Below are 21,609 nucleotides of genomic sequence, written 5' to 3' on the forward strand. Positions count from 1 at the left end.
TCTTCATATTTTGATCAAATTGAATACATCTTATTTTCAAGTTTTGTTGCTAAGGCATGGTAATAGAATTGTTTTTACTGTGAAAAGATTATTCTTTACATTGATTTAAATCAAGTGCCTTTTACTGAATGCGCTGTAAAATTTTCTTTTTTTTTTTTTTTTTTAGCTATGTGACTCCTGAAAAGTTTTTTATTGAACCTGTTGGAGATTTTGATGAACTTTTGATTATTGATAGAACATCCAGAGAAATCAGTCTTCAACGTAAGATACATTCTCAAAATAATATTTTATTTTATGCTTGAAATTAATTTCATAAATTTTATTGGAATCAAAAATAATTATAAATTTACTGAGTTATGTTAAGTTTCTTTTTTTTCTATATAAAATATTTTTGTTAGATATTTTGCTTTTCTATATTCATAGTCTCTGTAAATCATAAATGGCATTACCATAATAATTATTCATTGAATGTTGCGTCATCCTCATAATGGACCAAGTGTATATTCATAGTTGTCAGCTAAGAAACATAGTCAACAACGCATTGAACCTGCATCTGATCTTACCACCAACAAATTTCTCATGGCGTTAAAGCGATTTGTAGAGGACTTCTATGCTATCCACTTTTCATGCAGCAACTGTTATGGGAAACACCTGAAACTTAACAATGGGATAATTAATAAATTCAGTAAGCGTGGGAATGCTTTTAATAGGAAATCTTAAACAATGTATGCGAAAAGTGCTTGGACAAGTACTGCTTGAGAGAGGAAAAGCCTGTCCTTTTCAAAATAGAAGCTGTACGTCAAATAAAAGTTTCCATTGTAAATGATTTATTTTAAAAGCATATTTAACTGGTAGAGAAATATAACTCACAAACAGAATGAGCAACAAAAAGAAAGAATACAAAATAATAAATCGGCATCTGGTGCGAACCGGATGCGGAATTCATATAGATCAGCCATCGCTGAGGTTCTCTCGGTTCACCTCATTGGAAGTCGAACGCTCTATCCCCTGAGCCATCACGACTCCATCTAAATTACTATATTTTAGCCTCTTAATCAAGTTTCACCTTGAAATACATGTAGTTCAGCTGAAAGGGCCGAATCTTCAAAGGTGGAAAATTATGCAGACGCATCATTACTTCTGTTTTGGACCTAATCTGTGTATTTTTTTTTCTTCGTTCTATATCATGTAAAGGGGATCTTATTGGTTGCAATACCATGATTTACAACTGTAAGCTGAATTTTATTTTATGACTTGCTTTGTCATACTTTTGACTTCATCACTATTTTATCAGAATTTCAGTTGCACATATAGTCCAGCAATTTTATTTCTCCTGCATATATATTGTAGCTTTATTAGGAGAGGATTAGCTAAAATTCCTTATTATTTGATTTTCTTATAAGAACCTTCTACTATTTTATCAACCATATTTCTGGCATTTTTTAAAAAGAAATTTTGATTTTTTTTTCCTTTCTTTTTGTAGTAAAATAAATTTATGTGCGAAATGGAATCTAACTTCATCTTATGTATTAATATTTTTTATAGGAAATCAAGGTCAAATTAATCCAAGTGCAACAAGTCAATCAATCTATGGCATTTTAGGGACCATTCATCTTATTGGAGGTAAAAAAGGATTTTCCCCTTCATATCTGTTTTAATATGTTTTATACTTCTATGATTAATTAGTCAAGAAATTAAAGTAAAGGTGAGGTTCCCAACTAACAGAAAAGTTTTTTTTGTTAATAAATATTCCTATTTTTCAAACGAAATGAGGTAATTTAATTTTTTCATGGCTTAAATTATTATTGGGAAGGAATTCAGATGTGTTAAAACAAGTATTTTTGCATTTCAGTGGCCACTAAATGTAATGTAAAACATTTTTAAACTAAAAGTTTACTGATTAAAACCTTAAGTAGTTTGAGAAGTCAAATTAAATGCAGAAATTTTATTTAAGTTAATTACACATAATGTTTTTAGTTGTTTTTTTTTTTAAACATTATTTTAATGTATTTTATATTATAATAATAGTTTATAAAATAAATGACCAGACATCAGTGTAACTCTTTCTGCAACGACAAAAAGCAGTGCAATTGTATTCAATTATCAAAATAATATAATTCTCAATAATAATATAATTATCAAATAAAATAATGTATTAAAAAATTCATAAAAGTTTAGGAAACAGTCTTCGATGGTATGAACTTTGTGCGAAAAAAAAAAGAAAGATCTCACCCTGAATAACTTTCCTTCTAATGATTGGATTTTCCTGTACTAAGTGTCAATCTTAATGGTTCGTGGCTGTGACCTCAAATATGCTAATTATTTTGTGCTAACTATTAATTGAGTTTAGAAATCAGTCACAAAAATGTACTTACTCCGAATAAACACATATACATATATGGATTCTTCACCTACAAAATAAAGGAGATAGCCGCAATCTGGGTCAATATGGTCCTCATAGTTTGGTCAGGAGAGTGATCCAAAGTTTGGACCCCTTAATGTTAATTTCACTTTTTGTGTCTCTAGTCATATTTTTAAAACTAATTGAGCATTAAAAAAGAAAAAAAACTGCGTCCACTGATAAAACTTGTTTACCTAGAATACAAAAAAATGTTTTTTAATAATTATTTAATATTTTTTATTATTTAGTTTAATTGAGGATAAAAATATTTTTAATTATGAGGTATAAAATTTTTATTTTCTATACACTATTAATAAATAAACCTTTCCGAGCAATCACAGAACATTATTTCAATTTTTTATTTTTTTTAATGATCTGAACTTTGTTGCTTAGCAATAGTAAAATTAAATATTCCTCTCTTGAATTAGAGTATGGGTCATCTTAAAATATTCATTTCTAGCAGCGACTTTACTTGGCTGCTTTATGTGACTATCGCCATATACATATAACTTATTAGCCCCTCATTTTATCCAATCTTTCAAAATCTTTGAGGGTCAGGAATTCAAATATGTTTATTGAGAGAATTACATGACTTATTATTCATATTCGAGTTTATTCACTTAGTATGTGAAAATCCAATCATTAGAACAAAAGTTATTCAGGGAGATTATTTTTTTTATTTACTATTATTTTTTGCTCATTGCACAGCTGCGAATAAAATTCCTTCCTCTAAGTTATTTATCATGCATTTCTGTATCCTCATCATTCTTAGTGTGCTTTATTATTGTCATGCTATTTTTAGCCTTCCAATTAATCTATTTTTTTCCCATGAGTAATTAATATGGTATGTGAATTTAATTAATGCATATTTTTTAATACCTCATATTAATTGAATGAAATGTAATTAGGTCCTTATTTGATTGTGATCACAAAAAAAAGTCTTGTGGGTAGTATCTATGGTCAATCTGTATGGAGACTTGAAGATGCTGAAATCATTCCCTATTCTCGAGCTCTTTTGCACCTCACTGATGAACAAGTAAGAATCCTTTAAGAAACTTTTATGAAAATAAATTTGCAAGAAGTAAGAGTATGGTAAATAGAGTGAATTTATCCTCTTAGAACAGCCTTTGCCACCTAAGTGGCTAAAAAGGGAAAAATTTAGATTAGGGCGGAAAATAACCAAAATATTAAATTGCGGTTCATTTTTAAAAATATAAATATAATTACAGGCTTAAAAAATCATTGATTACTGATTTTAAAAATTTAAATTCTTCAAACCCCTTGTGTCTTTTTTATGGAACCCTAGGGTTCTACTGGGAACTGCTAATCTAGCCAATAAGTTTCTAAAAGTTTTCAAATAATTCTTTTCAAAAATTTTATGTTTGTGTAGTGTATCTACCACTACTAGTATATAAGACATGTTAACTCAATTCTATGGTGGGGTGCCTTTTCATAGATGACGGTTGACATGGTCGATAATTACTCACTCCCCACATTGGTGATCCGGACGTGATGTGAAAGAGCCTACCTTGGCAGGAACGCCCACTACGATTTAAACACGCCTACTTCGATAGATGCTCCACAATGAAGTTAACTTGCTACTTGTGGCTGACATTATACACTTCCTCGTGCTGTTGCTGCTCAGTTTCAATCACACACACCATATTCACTCGACTGCTAATGGCAACACAGGAGCGACCACGACAGTGAACTTAATACAGCTCTCACGACCAGTATTCAAAAAGTATGGTGATCTTCATGCAGCTCTCCCGACTACCCACAAAACAGCAATGAATCGACTAGTGGTATCAGCTCATCAAATTCTATCACAGATAAAATTCTGGTGGGGGAGTACTGTAGTGTATCTACCACTACACCAATGTAATTCCAATTCACTAGTATATAAGACATGTTAACTCGATTCTATGGTGGGGTACCATTTCATAGATGACATTGTTGAATAAAACTTTCCCCACAGTCACAGATTGTTCCACGAGAATGGACGTCTAAAAAGATTCCACTGTGAAAAATAAAAGTTTTATCAGCATCTAAGTGTATGAAACACTTACCGTCATTTACAGCATGCATAAAGAAAAGTTGTAATAAACGAGCATTTCTTTTAAATCATTTGAGAATGTTTCTTGCTCTCTCTTTTTTAAACCAAAAACTCCCTCACAATTGTTAATGCTGAATTAAAAATGTAGTATTTGGACAACTAGGGCATCCCTGTGTCAGGACTATCTGCACTCTCTACCATTAATATCTTTCTACAAGATACTTTTAACTATAACAGACATATATATGTTACTCATTTAATATAACAAAAGCGCTGTGTTTACAAAAAAAAAATTAATTTTTTTAATTGGTAATATAACAATTTTTTATTCTAATGCATAGCATTTTTAAAAAGTGCTTATTTTTGATTTACGTTTTTTAAAAGCCCATAACAGTGCTTTTTTTTATTCGGGGTTTGTAAAAAGTGCTTAATTTTCTATCTATTAGGAAGATATTTTTTCTTTGCCGTGTTGATTGTTGTTCTAAATTACAAAATCAGTTTATTAGCTAGCTAATTTTTACTGTAACTAACAATTTACTTCTAAATAAAATAATCTTTCACATATTATGCAGATTCAAGGATAGCACTAAAAATGCATAAATAATTATCTCCTGTAATGAAAGCTGTTAAAAGATTCATTGTAGATTAATTATTTTGTTTTCAATTATTATATGTTTACAATATGGGGCCATTCTTGTACATTCAACCGGGGGGGTCGAATGTATAGTGAACCTTCAAGGGTCCTTCTGTTCACTATATCCGTTCCGCAAACAATTTTAACTAATGTTCCCTCCAAACTTCCCTCTTTTATTACACGTTCTCTAAATAAATGACCCATAAAATAAAATACAAAAATGACTGAAAAATAATTAATTTCGTTTTAAAAAAATTTTATTACTTCAATTTTGTATTACTCTTCATCTTGCGTACAAAAAAGAAAAAAAATTAGTAATCTTTTGCTGATGAGCAATCCACAACATCAGATATGGAAAACTCTGATAATTTTTCCTGAATTTATGTTATTCTGCTTTTTAAACCCAGCCATTCGAGCACATAAAAGTAGTTTCAGCAAATTCATCGGTTTTTACTCTAAGCATTTGTCGATATACTGGAAGATTCTTTGAATGTTGAACCAATTCCATAATGCTAGTCAATAATGAAGCAAACAAGAAAAAATGATTGTTGCTGCATTTCATGCTATAGATGGCTTTAAAAATCGGTTATATGTATTTATTTTGAAGTCGAAATTTCAGAATTATTACAAAAAAATGAAGAAAATCAGTCAAAAGCAGGAAAAAGTTCCTAATGTACAACTTCCTCTCTCTCTTTTTTTTTTGTGTACTATATTCGGGAATTCACTATAAACAGTGTTCACTATAACAAGGTTTGACTGTATTAATTTCTACTTAATTTTAATATCTGTTTATTTATTCTAATAAATTATATATTTTTTATTATTTCAGAAAAACTTCAATAAAGTTTATCTTTCAATGGTGCAGTCTGTCTTGAAGACTCCTTATTTCTATTTTTCTTATACATACGATATCAGTCACACGCTGCAACGTTTACACAATACAAGTCCAGACTTCCTATCCATGCCTTTATTCCAAAGAGTGAGTACTTTCTTCATATGATATTCATTAACTGAATGATATGAAATAAAATTGTGATTCTGAAACATGGTTTATTCTTGAAAAAGTGATTTTTTTATTACAAAAATTTCATAAACTGCTTTGTTTCGAAACTAAAAATTCACTCCGATTTTTTTAAAAGTTATGTTTTTTTTATGCAAATCACGATTAAAATTTCTCATTATTTTTTGCATGTATTTCATTGGAAAGAATTTTAGGTGAGTTTCGTGATCTCAAAATTATAAATAATGGCTTGACTTAAATGTTAAACTGTGTTCCAGCTTCATAAGTAATTTTATTTCATGAAGGCTCAACTAGTTTACTTTTTGAACTCTTTAATTTGTAATATTTTTAGCTTTTAAAGTAATTTTGTAAGAAAATGAACTACATAAAGCTCAGGGCCTGCTTTAAACATTTGCCACCTTGCCAATGCAGTAAATTCAATAAAACAAATTGTATTTCACCGAAGATATTGGTGATGGATTTTTTATCCAGAAAAATATAGATTCCCCTCGTTCCTTAAAATAACGTCAATGCAAATCTCTTTATTTCTTCTTCATTACAGTAATTTCTGTTAGATTATGCCGTATAGCTAGTAAGAATTATATTAAGTCCAGATAATCTAAGCAAGAGAGATTATTTAAGTATAAAAAACCTCGTAACACGCTCCGGATCACGAGATATGTGACAAAACTCTTTCCTACAGCTTGTGCTAATAAAGCTGATTAAGTGGTGTAGTTTATCATCTAACTATTTTTGAAGAAAGTAAAATTTATGACAATAACATAATCAAAGTAAACTTATTCAGAACTGAAATGGTTGCTAAGATAAGAAAACTTTATCTTTATAGATTACTAATTTTCAATGAGCATTCAGTTGGCAATAAGAGCGTTGGAAGTAGTATAAAAATCCATAAATCAGAATAAAATGATTCTACAGTATTTGCTTCTTCTCTTCTCCAGAGATGCTGCACCACAACAGTAAAAAATAACCGAGATACTAAAGATAATGTTTTTAAAATGCGCATAAAGGTGCTAATCTTTTATTTTATTTTTTAAAAGCCGTTACAGGTGCCTTTTTCATTGGGTGTTTTTTAAAGAGTGCTTAATTTTCTCTTTTCGAAAAATATATATTTTTTCTTTACCGTGTCAGTTTTCGTCACTTATTCTGCAAAAGCATGCTTTCACATTTTGTTCTGTTCAACGTTTTTACAATTCATTCAACCACAATCTATTTTGGCGCACCGTCGGTCCATAGCGTATGAAAGTGCCAATCATTTTACATGTTTGTGGAAATGCTCGCGGATCCGCATGTGCATCGACTGAGCTGGGTTCGGTGAGATTCGTGTGCATCTCTGCTGCATTTTGCAAGATATTCTCAATTTCAGACTTCATTCCCCCCCTCTGAAATTGAACCAAAACATCTCTCGATCTTTTTAGGGGGGCTAATATAATCAAGAAAAGAGTTCTTTGTCAGAAACTAGTTATTTTATCATGATCATGTAAAGTCTTTGAAAATAATTTTGCATTTTGTTAATGTATGTAGTGCTTAAAAATATTTTTTGAATGCTTAAAAAGTATTTTATAAAGGTGTTTATTTTTTTGCTGAAAGATTTGACTGCTCACCCTGTTATCTTTACATTGCTTCTCTAATCTGAGAAATTATCAAATATTAAATTCCAATTTATTATTATTAAACTCAAAGATTATAGAAAATCTGCATTTTTCTTCCCCATTCATTGCCCCCCCCCCAATTGACTCTTGATTTGAATTTGCATTTTATAAAATAGTTCGATTTATAGTATATTTATAGTGTGTTAATAGTTCGATTTATAGTAAATGTGGAAGTTTTCGATAAAAAATAAATTAATCATAAAAGATTTTTCAGATTTGTCTTTGGGTAATACTTTTGATATTCAGTTAATTTTCTGGCTAATAATTTAAAGTCCTAGTGCGGGTTCTGATAGCGGGTTATGATGTGTATATATATACTGTGAAACCTCCTGTTATAGACACTCCTGCAAAACCGTCACCTCTCAATTCGTAAATATTTTTAATTCCCTGTGAATCTTCTATGAATAACTCATTATGTACATTCTCCATAAAGCAGATGCTATTTTTTTTTATTTTTATTTTAATCACGGGAGGTTTATTTTTGAAGAGGTATTACAGGGTGCGTAGCGTTTGTAAAAAGTATTTAAAGGTGCTTTTTTGGGGAATTCGTTTTTAAAAGCTTTTAAAGGTGCTTTTTTCAGCTGGCGTTTTTAAAAAGTGCTTTTTTTTTCCGAATAATACTTTTCTTCCCTTCAGTGATATCTGGTGGACCCCATGCATTTCAAGAAAAATGGGGAGTTTGCTACTTAATCATTCACGCGGACTTCATGTCATACTCACGTTATGACTTGCTCATGCGCGCACACTTGAATCCGAAACCCGAGTGCTCCAATTCAGATAGAGAATATCAGATCCTTATGAAATGTTTTCCTTTTTAATTTATTTTAATTTTGTTCTTGTTTATTTTATTTTACTTCTAACACTTTTTTTGACGTAGGGGGTAAAGGTACTTTTGTTCTGAGTTCAGGGTCAAGTTGAATTCACTCGGTGATGTGGGAAAGTACCGATTGTTTCAATTTACGCCCGTTTCTTTTTGTTTTTTTTTTAATGCTAAAACTGTTTATAAAAAGTTTTTGTTTTTCAATAATATCATTGATTGAATATGAATTTTTTGAGTGCTTGAAAATTTTTTAAAAAGTGCTTATTTTTGATTCAAAGATTTGGCTATGCACCCTGTATTAACCATTTTTCCTATCAAGTGATGGGTAGAGGGCGTAAACCTAATAATGACTGAGGACTAAGGGATCCTATTTATATGACTAACTTGAATATCTGTGTTCACAGGGAAATTATATTAATTTATCTGCATCTAGAATTATGTATTTATATCAAACTTTTTCATATAATTTTATATAGGAAAAAAAATAATTTTTAAAATTTCAATAAATATCCCTGATGATAGTTATTTCTACATTATCGAAAATATTCTAAGAAATATTTATGGCGTTTGTTATTAGTGTCCCCTTCCTGCAAACAAACAATTTTTCGGTTCAGCTTAACCGAGGTTTCACTGCCTGTGTTTGTGTGTGTATATATCAGAGATGTGCAACTCATTAATTGGCTGAAACTCCTCGGGAGTTTATGAATTTGCACCTCTGATTAATTTTAATTATTTAAAAAACTATATAAAGATTTTTCAATATAAAAAGCCTTTTCTTTTTCAATCTTGGAAAAAAAGTTCAGCTCTTTTAGAAAGTTAATTACTTTTATTTTATTACTGGCCAGCTTACTCTTTTATTTACTTATTATTTTAGTGCAAGATTAAAGTATTTTGTTATTAGTTTTATTTATGTCCAGATGCTTATAGGGAAGTGTAATTACTTGCAAATTTGTATGATAAGGATTTTTCACATGTTACTTTCAGATCTAAATACACCTTACATTTTTACATACCATTACAGTTTACAATAAAATAACAAGAACTTTCCATAATGTTATAATATTTCTAAATCCTAAACATATCAGAATTTGAATCAGATTTAATTCTGCTTTTCAATAACATGTTATACTAGTGTCATAGCAAATTTATAAGTTTCTTTTTTTTAAATTAAGCATCCTAAGTACACTTTAATATGTTCACACTAAAAATACACTTTAAAATGTTTTCATAAATTTTACTTCAAAGTATTAGAAAGTTTTATCAATTTTTGTTTAAATTCTATATATTTATTTATAAATTTTTACAAGAAACATTGAAGGAAAAAACAGTTGTTTTGATTTAAGAGATGCTCTAAATTCCAATTATTATTCTTTAAATTTCCTCTTTTTTAAAAATGTGTTGAATACCTTGCATATCAACTCTTTTGGCAGAATCGCAGCAACACGGCAACATAGTCACAGAACGTTAGAGTTCTTGCAGAAAGATTTTTCTTTTGAAAGGCAAAAAATTTTTTCTTTTCATCTGAAATTTACACTTAATATTTGAATAATGCATTAAATAATAAATTTTTGACTCACTCAAATTACGCCGATAGTATCGTAAATCGATGCAATGTTTCGATTGTATTTTCGGCAGTTATTGATATTTATTTTTGCGTGGTTTTTAAATATCCCAATATATTTCAAACAATATGGAAAATTTGAATCGTGCATATGTGTATTTATTTAAGGCAATAATTTTTCGCAGTTGTTGCTTTTGATTTCTTTACAGTTTTTAAATTAGATATTATTTATTACGACAACCTAATCTCGAAACAAAACACACATTCAAGGAGTCCGATTCATATGATCACGCTATCGATCTTTTTTTCGGCAATTACTACTACGGATATCATGATTTTAAATTATTTTTTGTATTGTGATGATTATCTACAAAATGCGAAGATGGAAATAATTTGTGCATTCCCCCCCCTCTCCCAATAAAATATAAGAATATCACCCATAATATTAGAATAAAAAATTATTACACTTTCATTTAAACAAATTATAAATTGTTTCTTTTTGTCAACACAGCGCTTTTGTTATTTTAAATGAGTAACATATATGTTTGTAATAATTAAAAGAACCTTGCAGAAAGATATTAGTGCTAGAGGAAGTTTTGTCACAGATAGCTCGAAAAAATTCTGTCTCTGGGCATATTAATATTATTTAAATTAGATTGCAATTATAAACTACTTCAGTATGTCATATTTCTTATTTAGACATATTTTCTGTTCTTTTGAAAATAGTTCACTTGGGTTGGAAACCCTGATTTAAAGTCATAAAAATGTGTATTAATTATTTATAAATATTTTAGGCAGATCAACGATTCATTTGGAATGGACATATTATGAGGGATTTCCTAGCCCAACAAGAAGTAAGTAATTTCTTTAATGGTATTTTTGTAGTTTTGCTAAGAAAAATGTAGTTAAGTATTTAAGTAATTTAGCAGTATTTAATATGAAAGTTATTTGTTATTATAAGTTGGCTCTTTAATACTTCAAAATATAAAATTTGATATTTTTTGTAAACTATTCATTTTCATCAAGTTGATTTGCTAGGAACTTTGTTTTAGAAATTAATTTAAGTTGTATTCTGAAACTGCACATCAGCTTTTCTCACAAAATCTTCATTTTTGTAGTTGCTGACATACTTTATCTGTATCTCAAATAAATATGCAAGTTTTTATATGACATTGTATTAAATAAAACTCTAACTATTTCGAATTTTAGCCTTTTATAACATGCATTTTTCAAATAAAAATGCTTGAAAAATATAGTTTTTGACAACAACATTGGTAAAAAAAATCAACTGTTCCCAGGAAAGGGATTTTCCACTTTTATTTTTTAATTCCTTCCTTAAATTCATACTTATTTTAAAAAATTCTGGTTTTCCACCAAAAATTTCAAATTTACTTACAAATTCAGCAGCTTTAAATTAAATAAGTGAATTTTTTTCCTATTTTCAGAATTTTTTTCCTATTTTTTTTATAAGTGAAGATTTCAGGGGTTCAAAATACCCATAGCACTTATTCATTAAAGCTGCAATTTAACTGCCCCCTCAAAAAGAAAACCCTGCAAAGTGAATGAAAAATATTAGGCAATCACATTTATTAAAAGTTGGCAATTTAAAAAAAGAACATTGTTACTAAATTAGTTTAAAATCTAATTATCAAATTCATATAAATGTTCAAAAACGAAATAAAAAATAGCTGCTGGAAAGAGGATTGTTAATTTATGATGTCACAAATGTGTCTACAATCATTCAAGTGTTGTAAAAAAAAATGGAATTGAAAGAAAATTGGTAAATATCCCTAAAAACAATGTCGAAACTATTCGAGAGTGCTAAAATCAGTGTGATTAGAAAGACTACCTGTGAATGAGTGGGGGGCAATTATGGTTGACAGAATTCTAGAGTTTGCACCTCAAACTTTAGTCATTTCGACTTCAGTGCCATCCTAGTTTAGAACATTGAGTTTCAGAGTTGTCTAAACAAGTTGCAAACTTGATGGAAATTGTTCAAAGTGGTCAAAATTCTATTTGGTCTAGAAGTCCATCTTTTGGTTGTGGGGAGGACACTCTCATTCCAGATGTTGATACCGCTAAAGAATTTTATTTCTACCTCACCAATTTTGGAGCCTCATCAAGAAAATGCAAGTAGGTAACAAGTGGCTCTACTGAAAACTAAAATGGTGGTTTCCTAATGACTGACTGATTACTAGTTGATACAGGTGCTGATGTTAGAGTTATTCCAAAACCTAAGTTACATTGTAAGGCTGAGCCCTCACTTCAATTTGCTGGGTCGATGCTCGACCGATGCTACTTTCGTCGTCCGGATTCCGAGTTGAAAGCGAAGATTTTATTTTCAATTTAACTACCTCGTCTGCACCTTTGACGGAATATAAGAAAATTTTGGTGGAATTTTCACCATTGACAAATTCTTGAGGTAAACAGAAACAAAACACTTCATTGAGACTAACATGTGTTTGTTATATTAGCAAAAAGGAGTGCTTTTTAATACTGTATCAATATATACAAAGCAAAATCTATGTATACAATGTAAGGAGCGCTCAAAAACAATTTAATTTATTTTTCATGTTTTCTCTATATTTTTAACTGTTATATATATCGTATCTATCTATATATATATATAGAGAGAGAGAGTAATTATGCATATGCAGTCACAGTCTGACCTCTATTTAATGCAGTCGCTTAATCCAGCTAAAATGTTCGTCGTATGGAAAATTTGTTAAATAAAAAAAAAAAAGATTTTTAAAATACTTTAACAGCACAAAACAGGTTTTAAATTCATAAACACTAAACATAATTAAAATGGCAATTGAGACACCTTTATCTTGCAGTGTTTTCACTACAGCGCGAGAATCTCACATATTTCTTTCTTTTCTCGCAATAAAAAATAATTAACGCGAGAAGTTCGCGAACTCTATTAATCAATTTCAAAATGCGCGAATTTTGGAAAAAATTTCGTCTTTAGCCATTTTGAATAAATCAGGTTTCACTTTTCTTCCTTGATCTTTCATTGTTTTGAACATCGGTCCTTGTTATCTAGCTTCCCTATTTACCAGTATTGTTCAGAACTGGTGCGAAAAGCAGAACACCCCCCCCCCCCCCGAATCCCTTTCAGAACACATTTCTCTGCAACCACGTGTTCACCGTAGGTAAGGGCTAAGGTTTCTTCATGTAAAACGTTTACATTTTTTGTGCATGAATGTAAGATGGACAAATACCTTGTTAAGGCGACATCTTCAACGGACAAATGAAAATGAAACAAATATCCGTAGAAACGGTCAAAACGAAACAAATACGGATATTTTTCAGCCAAATAAATATAATAGTTGATGAAAAAGTAGATATAGAACATTTTCCATATGATGTTGCAGCAAAAATATTCAATTAGAAGATGTTAAAAATGTATTATAATTAAAGAAATAATTTTTTCCCAAGTCTTCATGTTTTTTTTAAAATTTTTAGCAATCTCACTTAACTTCTTGAATTCTCACCCTGTTTTTGAGAAAGGGTGAGAAATTCTCTCCCATTTTTTTTTGTAATGAAAACACTGTCTTGTAAACTATTTATTTTATAAATTTTTGCTATAAAAGAAATCAGTATGGAAAGTATGAATAGAGCGAAACATTGTCCATTGTTACAGTATCATGCTACATACATTTTCAACTAAAAAGCTACATTTATGCATAAAATCATAGATGTATTTATTTTAAAGTAATTTTAAACATACAATACCACATACGTTCTTAAGTTTAATTGCTACCGATAAAATCTCTTAAGTTTTTAGTTTGAATTGCAAACAAAAAAGGAAAGGGATTTTACTGCTTTTTTTTAATAATTAAAAGGCTACGAAAATGAAGTCATTTCCCCTATAATATGCGTTAACAAGTTTAAAACTGTGGGAAAGTGGATCTTAAAGAAAAGTTCTCTAAATAGAAAATTCACTTCACTGTTTGGAAGTTATTTTACGAAGTTATTTCCAAAATATTCTTGTTTCCTCGAAGAAAATCACAAAATAGAGAAATTCGCGAAATGGAAGTTCGTTAAATAGAAGTTTAACCAAGTTTTGTTTGTTACCACTTGACCAATAAAAATCAATGTAAAATGCTATTCATTGTCACATTGTATGAAAAAAAAACCATTAATACTGTTGAAGTTAATTCTTCAATGCTTCAAATAAAAATTTATTCATATAGGTAAATATATTAATGTTAGGAATGTTAATTCTTTAATAAATCAAAAGAAAATTTTTTTTCCCTCATTGATAACTCTTTAAAATTGTGTTTCTTTTTCTGTTTTTTAGTTGCAAAATTATTGGCTACCTGTTGTACATGGCTGTATCCTTTTTAAGTATTCTGTTTGTGTAACTTAGTATGCATTTTTATTCATCTGTGAGTCTGAACTAAAAGCATGAAGTTTTTAATTTATTATTAAATTTAATTTCTAATTTGAGTGATTTTGGATTGCTCAGTGAAGTGTTTCTGATAACGGAAAACATCTTACCTGGATGTAATGAAGTAGTAAATTAAAAAAAAGGTTTAGTAATCACATTTTTTTCATCAAGTTGTTGCCTACATATGCTAAATACTCATTAAATAAACTCAACTCTTCACAGTTTGGTGAAATTCTTACGCCTTCAAAACCCTGAAATGTTAAATTTAGTCAATAATCTTCAGTTTAATAAAAATTTAATCATTTTTATTATTAAGCTATATTTGTTTCACTATAATAAAGGAAACAATATTTATTTGTACTCTATGAATTGAATGAGTGAGCAACACTTGTTTCAGTTTAGTTTTTTAAACATTCACAAGCAGACATTGACCTTAGAGGTCACTATATGATGGGAGAAACTTTTCATGATAAATTCTCTTTCACCTACTTTGGTATTTTAAAGGACAGAAGTTCAGGAAGCCTGGAAGTGTAGAGTGCTGAAAAAATGTTTTTTAAAATAATGAAGTGCAAATAAATTATTGCAGAATTATTTTCCCATTTCGTAATTCTAAGTGCCATAATTTGTTTAAAAAATTTTGTTTCAGCATATGAAACATTATAGTTCGTTTGAACTTGCTTCATGGTACATAGCGTCATTGGCATGAAATATATGAATGTTCATGGCATGAAAGCGTCTATCATTTTACATGTTTGATGAAATAATTGGGAGTCCGCTCGTGCATCGACCGAGCCAGGTTCATTGGGATTCTAGCACTCTCACATGCAACTTTGCTGTATTTTGCAAGGTATTCTTAATTTCAGGCTTCATTTTCCACCCTCTGAAATCGAACCGAAAAATCTTTAGATCTTTTCATGGTGGCTAATATAATCCAGAAAAAAGTTCATTGTCAGAAACGTCAGTTATTTGTCATTGTCAGTTATTTTATCATAATCATGTAAAGTCTTAGAAAATTATTTTGCATTTTGTTAATGTATATAGTGCTTAAAAATATTTTTGAGTGCTTAAAAGGTGCTTATTTTTGTTGAAAGATTTGGCTATGCACCCTCTGTGCTTTTTATTAAATTTTAAATTATTTAAATGGAAATGAAGGTTTCCTCTTTGGTATAGAATCTGCTTAAACTGTCTGGATAATAATTTCATAGACTGTGTCTTACATTGAAAAATAAATTTAGCTTAGTTATATTCTTTATTTGAGTTTAGTCATCACAATTAAACAGTGCACAATCAATCAGAAGTCATTTTCTTGGATTCTGGTGTCACGTAGAAGCTGTTTGCGAGCTGGCTGTCGCTTGTTTATGCGTGGCCTTAATGAGGATGGTAACCCTGCAAATTTTGTAGAAACAGAGCAAATTATTGAATGTGATGGTTGTAAAAGTTCCTTTGTACAGGTAACAAGTTTGAAGCTGTTTGAAATTGTTTCTGTCGTGTGCGTGTTTTTTAATACAAAAGTAAACATAAAAAACTTATAGAAAATTTTAGAAACAATACGAAATACAAAAGTATTGTTGAAGCCGGTATGTATGTTGTACTAGTAGCGCCATCTACATTAATTAGAAAAAAAGTTATATTTTAGTTGGTTCCATTGCATCTACAGAGATAGACCAATGCACAGTATATCAATAAACATATTAATTATAAATCCGCAATTTATTATTTTAGCTGACATTTATCTAAAATCCGATCAACATTATTTTCATGAGCTCGTAATATAATACGCAAACAAAATGAAAAATATTAATATGGTGAAGTTGAGCCGCAGCGTGGCTCGTGAAGATAGTGTTGCGCATTAAATAATGATCAACGCATCCATTGGATTATTAACGCCGGTAATATATTCTAAATTTATCCCGAAGAAGGGGTAAGTAGACTTTATAGTTATTTGAACTATTTTAGACATTAAGCATGGCAAAAGAATTAGAATTCCAAGAAGTGGAAACAAAACTGTCTTCTGTAAGAAGAGCAGTAACTAGTTATTTGAAAAAGATAGAAGATAATTTATCAGTAGAAGAAATTAATTTTGATGAATTAGCAGAAAACTTAGAGCTATAAAAAATAAAAGAAACAGAGTTAAAAAAGATAAACTCTGCAGTTGAAAATCTTCTTGAAGATGAAACTGAATTGAATAACGAACTAGATAAGGCGAACGAGTATGAAGAAAAAATTATATTATGGAAATTTCGTGATGAGAAAAAACTAAAAAGTAACATTTTTTCTAATTAATGTAGGTGGCGCTACTAGTACAACATACATACAGGCTTCAACAAGTACAGAATACAAAAGTAAACATAAACAACTTTTAAAAACAAAATTATTATTAAATAGCTGATTCTTTTGTATCAAAACAAACTCAAAGCTAATAAAGGTAAACATCATATTTTATTCATTAGAATTTAATAATCTGTTTCAGTCTGATAAATTATAAGTATTTCTTTAAACAACTTAAGCCTTATATATCTATACATAATAATAAACGCGGCTGTGTGTGTGTCTGTCTGTAATCACAATATATCGCTCCAGAAGCCTCGCCCAGGCACGAAACTCAGCACATAATTGTGTTTTGATATAATGAAGAAGTATTTTTTTTCTATTTCAAAAATTTGGATTAGTTTTTTAGTTATCAGTCATTTTGTAAGAAAATCTATGCTTTTTCGTCTTCAAAGAGCCATATTCAAAAAACTATTAAAAAATGCATATACTTTTCTCCACTCTTATAAATGTATGCTAATGTGAACCTTACAATTGAAATATTAATTTTCGACAACTTGAACCAATAATATACGAAGGAATTAATAATTTAATTGTAAGGTTCGCATTAGTTTACATTTATCAAAGTGGAGAAAAGTTTAACTTTTGTATTAAAAATGTGGCAACATATTCGATACAAAAATAGAACGCTTCGCTTTGATATATTTGTCGCTGTAAACGCAGAGCTATAAGCGATAAGCTGAGAGCTCGCCGCACTTAACTATACTCAATACTATTTGTTGCTGTTCATCTGGATATGAAGACAAAATTGTTGGACAGGAACACTTTAATTTTAATTAATACTTTGTTTCAATTAAAGCAAATATTTTGACATTTAAATTTGGCTTTTTTGCCTGGCATTTTGTGGGTACAGTTTTCAATATCTGATGTTAGAAATCAAATATCTGATCAATATGTGTTTATGTAGCCATTATTATTTTTTACAGATATCACTAAACTAATAAAACATACAGTACATAGAAGCAAATATGGGAACAGAATAAATTGCAAGAATATAAGTAGATAGGATGTTTTTTTAAATAAATAATCTCCCCTTGGCAGAATCATGGTGACGTTGATTGCTACAGAATGTTATTGAGTTCTTGCAGAAAGATTTTTCCTCTAGAAAGTTAAAATTTTTGGTTTTCTTTTCTGCAGAACTTTTCGAAACATTTTATCTTTTCTTTAACAAATTTTATTCAAAAGATGCCTTTTGAATATAATTTCAAGAATTATATTCAAAAGATGCCTTTCTGGTGCAGCAGAGTGCAAAGCAAAAAAAAAAAAAAATTGTGATTTGTTCTATTCTCATTTGAGAACCGTAAGAAAACAGAGAATAATGAAAATTTGGTTTTCTTTCCTGCAGAAATTTTCGTTATTTTTTTTTCTTTGCAATTATTACTATTGATTTCCACACAGTTTTTAAAATCCCATATTTTTTATTACAACAATTGAATCTCGAAATTAATGCGCATTGAGGAAACCTTTTTTGAAGAGTCCGATTTGCGTTATTTCACCATTGATCATTTTTTTCCCCGGTAGTTACTGCTATGGATTTCACTATTTTTAATGTGTTTTTGAATTTGATGATGACTTACAAGAAAAGAAAATAACTTGTGCATTTTCCCCTTACAAAATTTGAAAATATCGCTCACAATATTCGAATTTTAAAAAAAATATTCCATATTCAATTTAAGAAATTACATTATAATTTTTTTTTGAAGTTGACGCTTCTGTTAATTTAAATTAGTAACATGTATATTTGCTATTATTGAAAGTATCTTACAAAAAGATATTAAGGGAATTATATGTGATGTCATAAGAAATTAAAACTTATTGTTTTCTAAATAAAATCTTTTCTTCGAATTCTAGACTAGAGGCTCTATTCCTTTGTTTTGGAACCAACTTCCTAATTTGAAATACAAACCAAGACCAACCTTAAACAATTCTAATCATGTAAGGGAGATATTCTTCTGTGTTTTTTCTTCTTTATGTTTAATCATTCTATATGTTTAATTCATAATGTTTAATTTTCATTTCAGTCAGATGGTTTCCAGAGGCATTTTGATAATCAAATCTTTAACTATGGTCCACAAATAGTAGTAAACTTGGTAAGTCTTCTAAAGGTTGAAAGAGTAATAAACACCCAGATAGGAAAATAAGGTTTATTTTCACTCAGCAAAAACCTTTTAATGCAAACCTCAAAAGTTTATTATGCGGTTTATGTGTAAACCTTCTAATCTTAAAACAAAATCTGTCACGATCTGATCTATTCTGTGCACATTACCCTAATCCAAAACCTTGGAAAACAACCTTCTATATAAAGACCTTAAATCGAGGTTGTCTTAGCATGAAAAAATCCTTAAATAAAACTAGTCTTAAGGTGAAAATAATCTTAAATCTAGGTAATATTAAGGTTTCTTTTCTCAACATCTTGTGCGCTCAGCTAAAATCCACTTTGTCATGAAATTTTAATGGACAATACGATTTGATCCTATCGCTAGTGTGACGTCGTCGGCTGTGGACGTAAGTGACAATACTTTTAAAAAATAATTTTTATTCCTTATAGGATGAAAGGTCTCATTAAGGCTAAGGATCGCAAATATCTTTTTGTATTTACCAATAAATAGAAACTAGTTATTTTATCTTGATGATGTAAAGTCTTTGAAAATTATTTTACATTTTGTTAATGTATATAGTGCTTAAAAATGATTTTTGAGTACTTAAATGGTGCTTATTTTTTGTTGAAAGATATGGCTACGCACCTTGTTGCAGCATCTGAACATAATAAAAAAAAACAACTATAATTGTTTTTAAAAAATCAAAAATTTTGAACTGCACATTTGAATTTTTGACACACTAAATCTAAATGAATGTAGTTTTTCTATGGCTTTTTTTTCCGGCGACTATCTTAACGAATTTCTTAAGTTTTTTAAATCATAATCTTTTTAATATGACATAATTCTAAAGATATTAATAAGACGTAATTTTGAGATAAACTTTTATGTCAATTGATGTGATTAAAAAACCATTACATTTCTCCCATCTCTATATTTTTCCCCCAATAAATTCATTTTTTGATTAGAAAAAATTTTTTTTTTTGAAAAGTGTAAGTGTGCTATTTTTCAGTTTTGAATAAATTTTAATGTTTAGGAGAATTTAATTTTATGCCAATATATATTACTAAGGTGTCTGATTAAAAGAATTTTGTCTAAAACCCTGATGTTTATATTAAAATATCATAATTGCTGTCAAGGTATCTAAATATGTGGCCCTTTATGGCTCTTGTACAAGTTGCCCTTTATTCAAAACGTTTGTGCACCTCTATAATAAATTAAATCTAAAAATTGAACATCACATAAAATTTCCCAAACTAAGAAGTTTCTTTTTTCAAAACTTCAAATACAGCTAGGAATAATGAATGGAATGCTCACAAAGGAATCTGTTGTTAAAGATTCTTTTCTCCAAGGGCACTGCTTTGATCAGTGTCACTTAAATGGCGAGTGCTGTGAACTAACGGCTCAGTTCCAAGAACAAATGCATTATCTGCTCTTATTTGATTTGGGAAAAACTTGTTTCGACGATGAAGATCACAATGGAGAGTTTAATTTTTTTCTGTCCAATAAGTTGAACCTGTTTATCTCTAATCTCACGGGAAAAGCGAAAAATTTGAGTTAAAGAGGTTTTGAGTTATGCAAGTACTTTAAAAAATTAAATTTTATTAAGAAATTCTATTAAAAGTGCTATAATTGCTGTTAGTAGAAAAATATAGGCATTTCTTTAAAATATTTATACCACATACATCTATTTACATACATTTAACACTGGAAACAATTTTTCAAACATTTGTGACATATAACTTTATTTGTTTCGATTATTCTTTTAAAGGTTAAAAAGAACGCAAATCCTTTTTACCCATCATTTTCTTGAGATACAAGAATAGTTGATAAGAATTCTACAATTTTTTCTACCTCTTTTGCATTAACTTTTGGTTCATCAATATGACCTTTAGCTTCTTCCTCTTCAACTGATATTCCTTTGACATTATCTGTAATCTCCGCATCTTTCGATGTTCCGCATGTTGCCAGGCAGTTGTCCACTTGTGAAAAATCTTCAAAATCAATGTCAACATTAAATCCAGATTTTATTTCACTCCATTCTGGCACTGCATTTTCAGTGTCAGCAGTTTCTTCTTCTTTACTGATGCCTTCACCCTTTTGTTCATAATTTTCACAGCTATTCTTAAAACCAGGTTTTTGTAACTATTTTGGATTGTTTTTAGACACATTTCTCCATGCAAAACAGTCATTCTGATAGCATCTAACATCATTATTTTTGGGATGGAACTTTTTTCATTGAAGGCATCTACAAGCTTGTGTACCAACGGTTTTCTATAATTCACTTTAAAACTCTTAATTATCCTTTCATCCATTGGTTGCAATTTTGAGGTGAAATGGAATTTCAATTCTTAGCTTTCTTATCTATGATTAAAAGCTAATCCCTGGTGGTCACTACTCATTAACCCCTCACTTACTGCCAGAATCATTATATTCCTTTCTAGTTAAGGAAGTGCAAGGATAGTGATTGAAATTCCAAGAAACACCCCCAACCTGTTCATCCCTACTTCCTGTGGGTACAAGACATTTATCTCTGTCTACGAGTTTTACTGATAAAGAAAGTTTGGACATTTGTGTTCTATTATTAGAAATTCGAGAAACGGGGGTTTTGAAGGGAAAAAAATCTGCTTAAACATGGAAAATATAT

At 29.5% G+C, this 21,609-nt stretch overlaps 1 protein-coding gene across 1 annotated transcript in view; it reads left to right on the forward strand.

Annotated features, from left to right (window-relative positions):
- The window catches only part of Sac1 (phosphatidylinositol-3-phosphatase SAC1), a 61,200-nt gene that overhangs the window by 3,322 nt on the left and 36,269 nt on the right, over positions 1 to 21,609 (forward strand). The window contains exons 2-10 of the mRNA XM_016053212.5: positions 167 to 261; positions 1,546 to 1,623; positions 3,310 to 3,437; positions 5,921 to 6,070; positions 10,937 to 10,996; positions 14,449 to 14,482; positions 15,802 to 15,989; positions 18,718 to 18,801; positions 18,888 to 18,956. Coding sequence (XP_015908698.3) covers positions 167 to 261; positions 1,546 to 1,623; positions 3,310 to 3,437; positions 5,921 to 6,070; positions 10,937 to 10,996; positions 14,449 to 14,482; positions 15,802 to 15,989; positions 18,718 to 18,801; positions 18,888 to 18,956 — 886 coding nt within the window. The remainder of the gene's footprint in view (positions 1 to 166; positions 262 to 1,545; positions 1,624 to 3,309; positions 3,438 to 5,920; positions 6,071 to 10,936; positions 10,997 to 14,448; positions 14,483 to 15,801; positions 15,990 to 18,717; positions 18,802 to 18,887; positions 18,957 to 21,609) is intronic.

This window comes from Parasteatoda tepidariorum, chromosome 1 (genome assembly GCF_982258835.1).
Source record: "Parasteatoda tepidariorum strain Cologne lab strain chromosome 1, Ptep-v5.0, whole genome shotgun sequence".
NCBI lineage: Eukaryota > Metazoa > Arthropoda > Arachnida > Araneae > Theridiidae > Parasteatoda > Parasteatoda tepidariorum.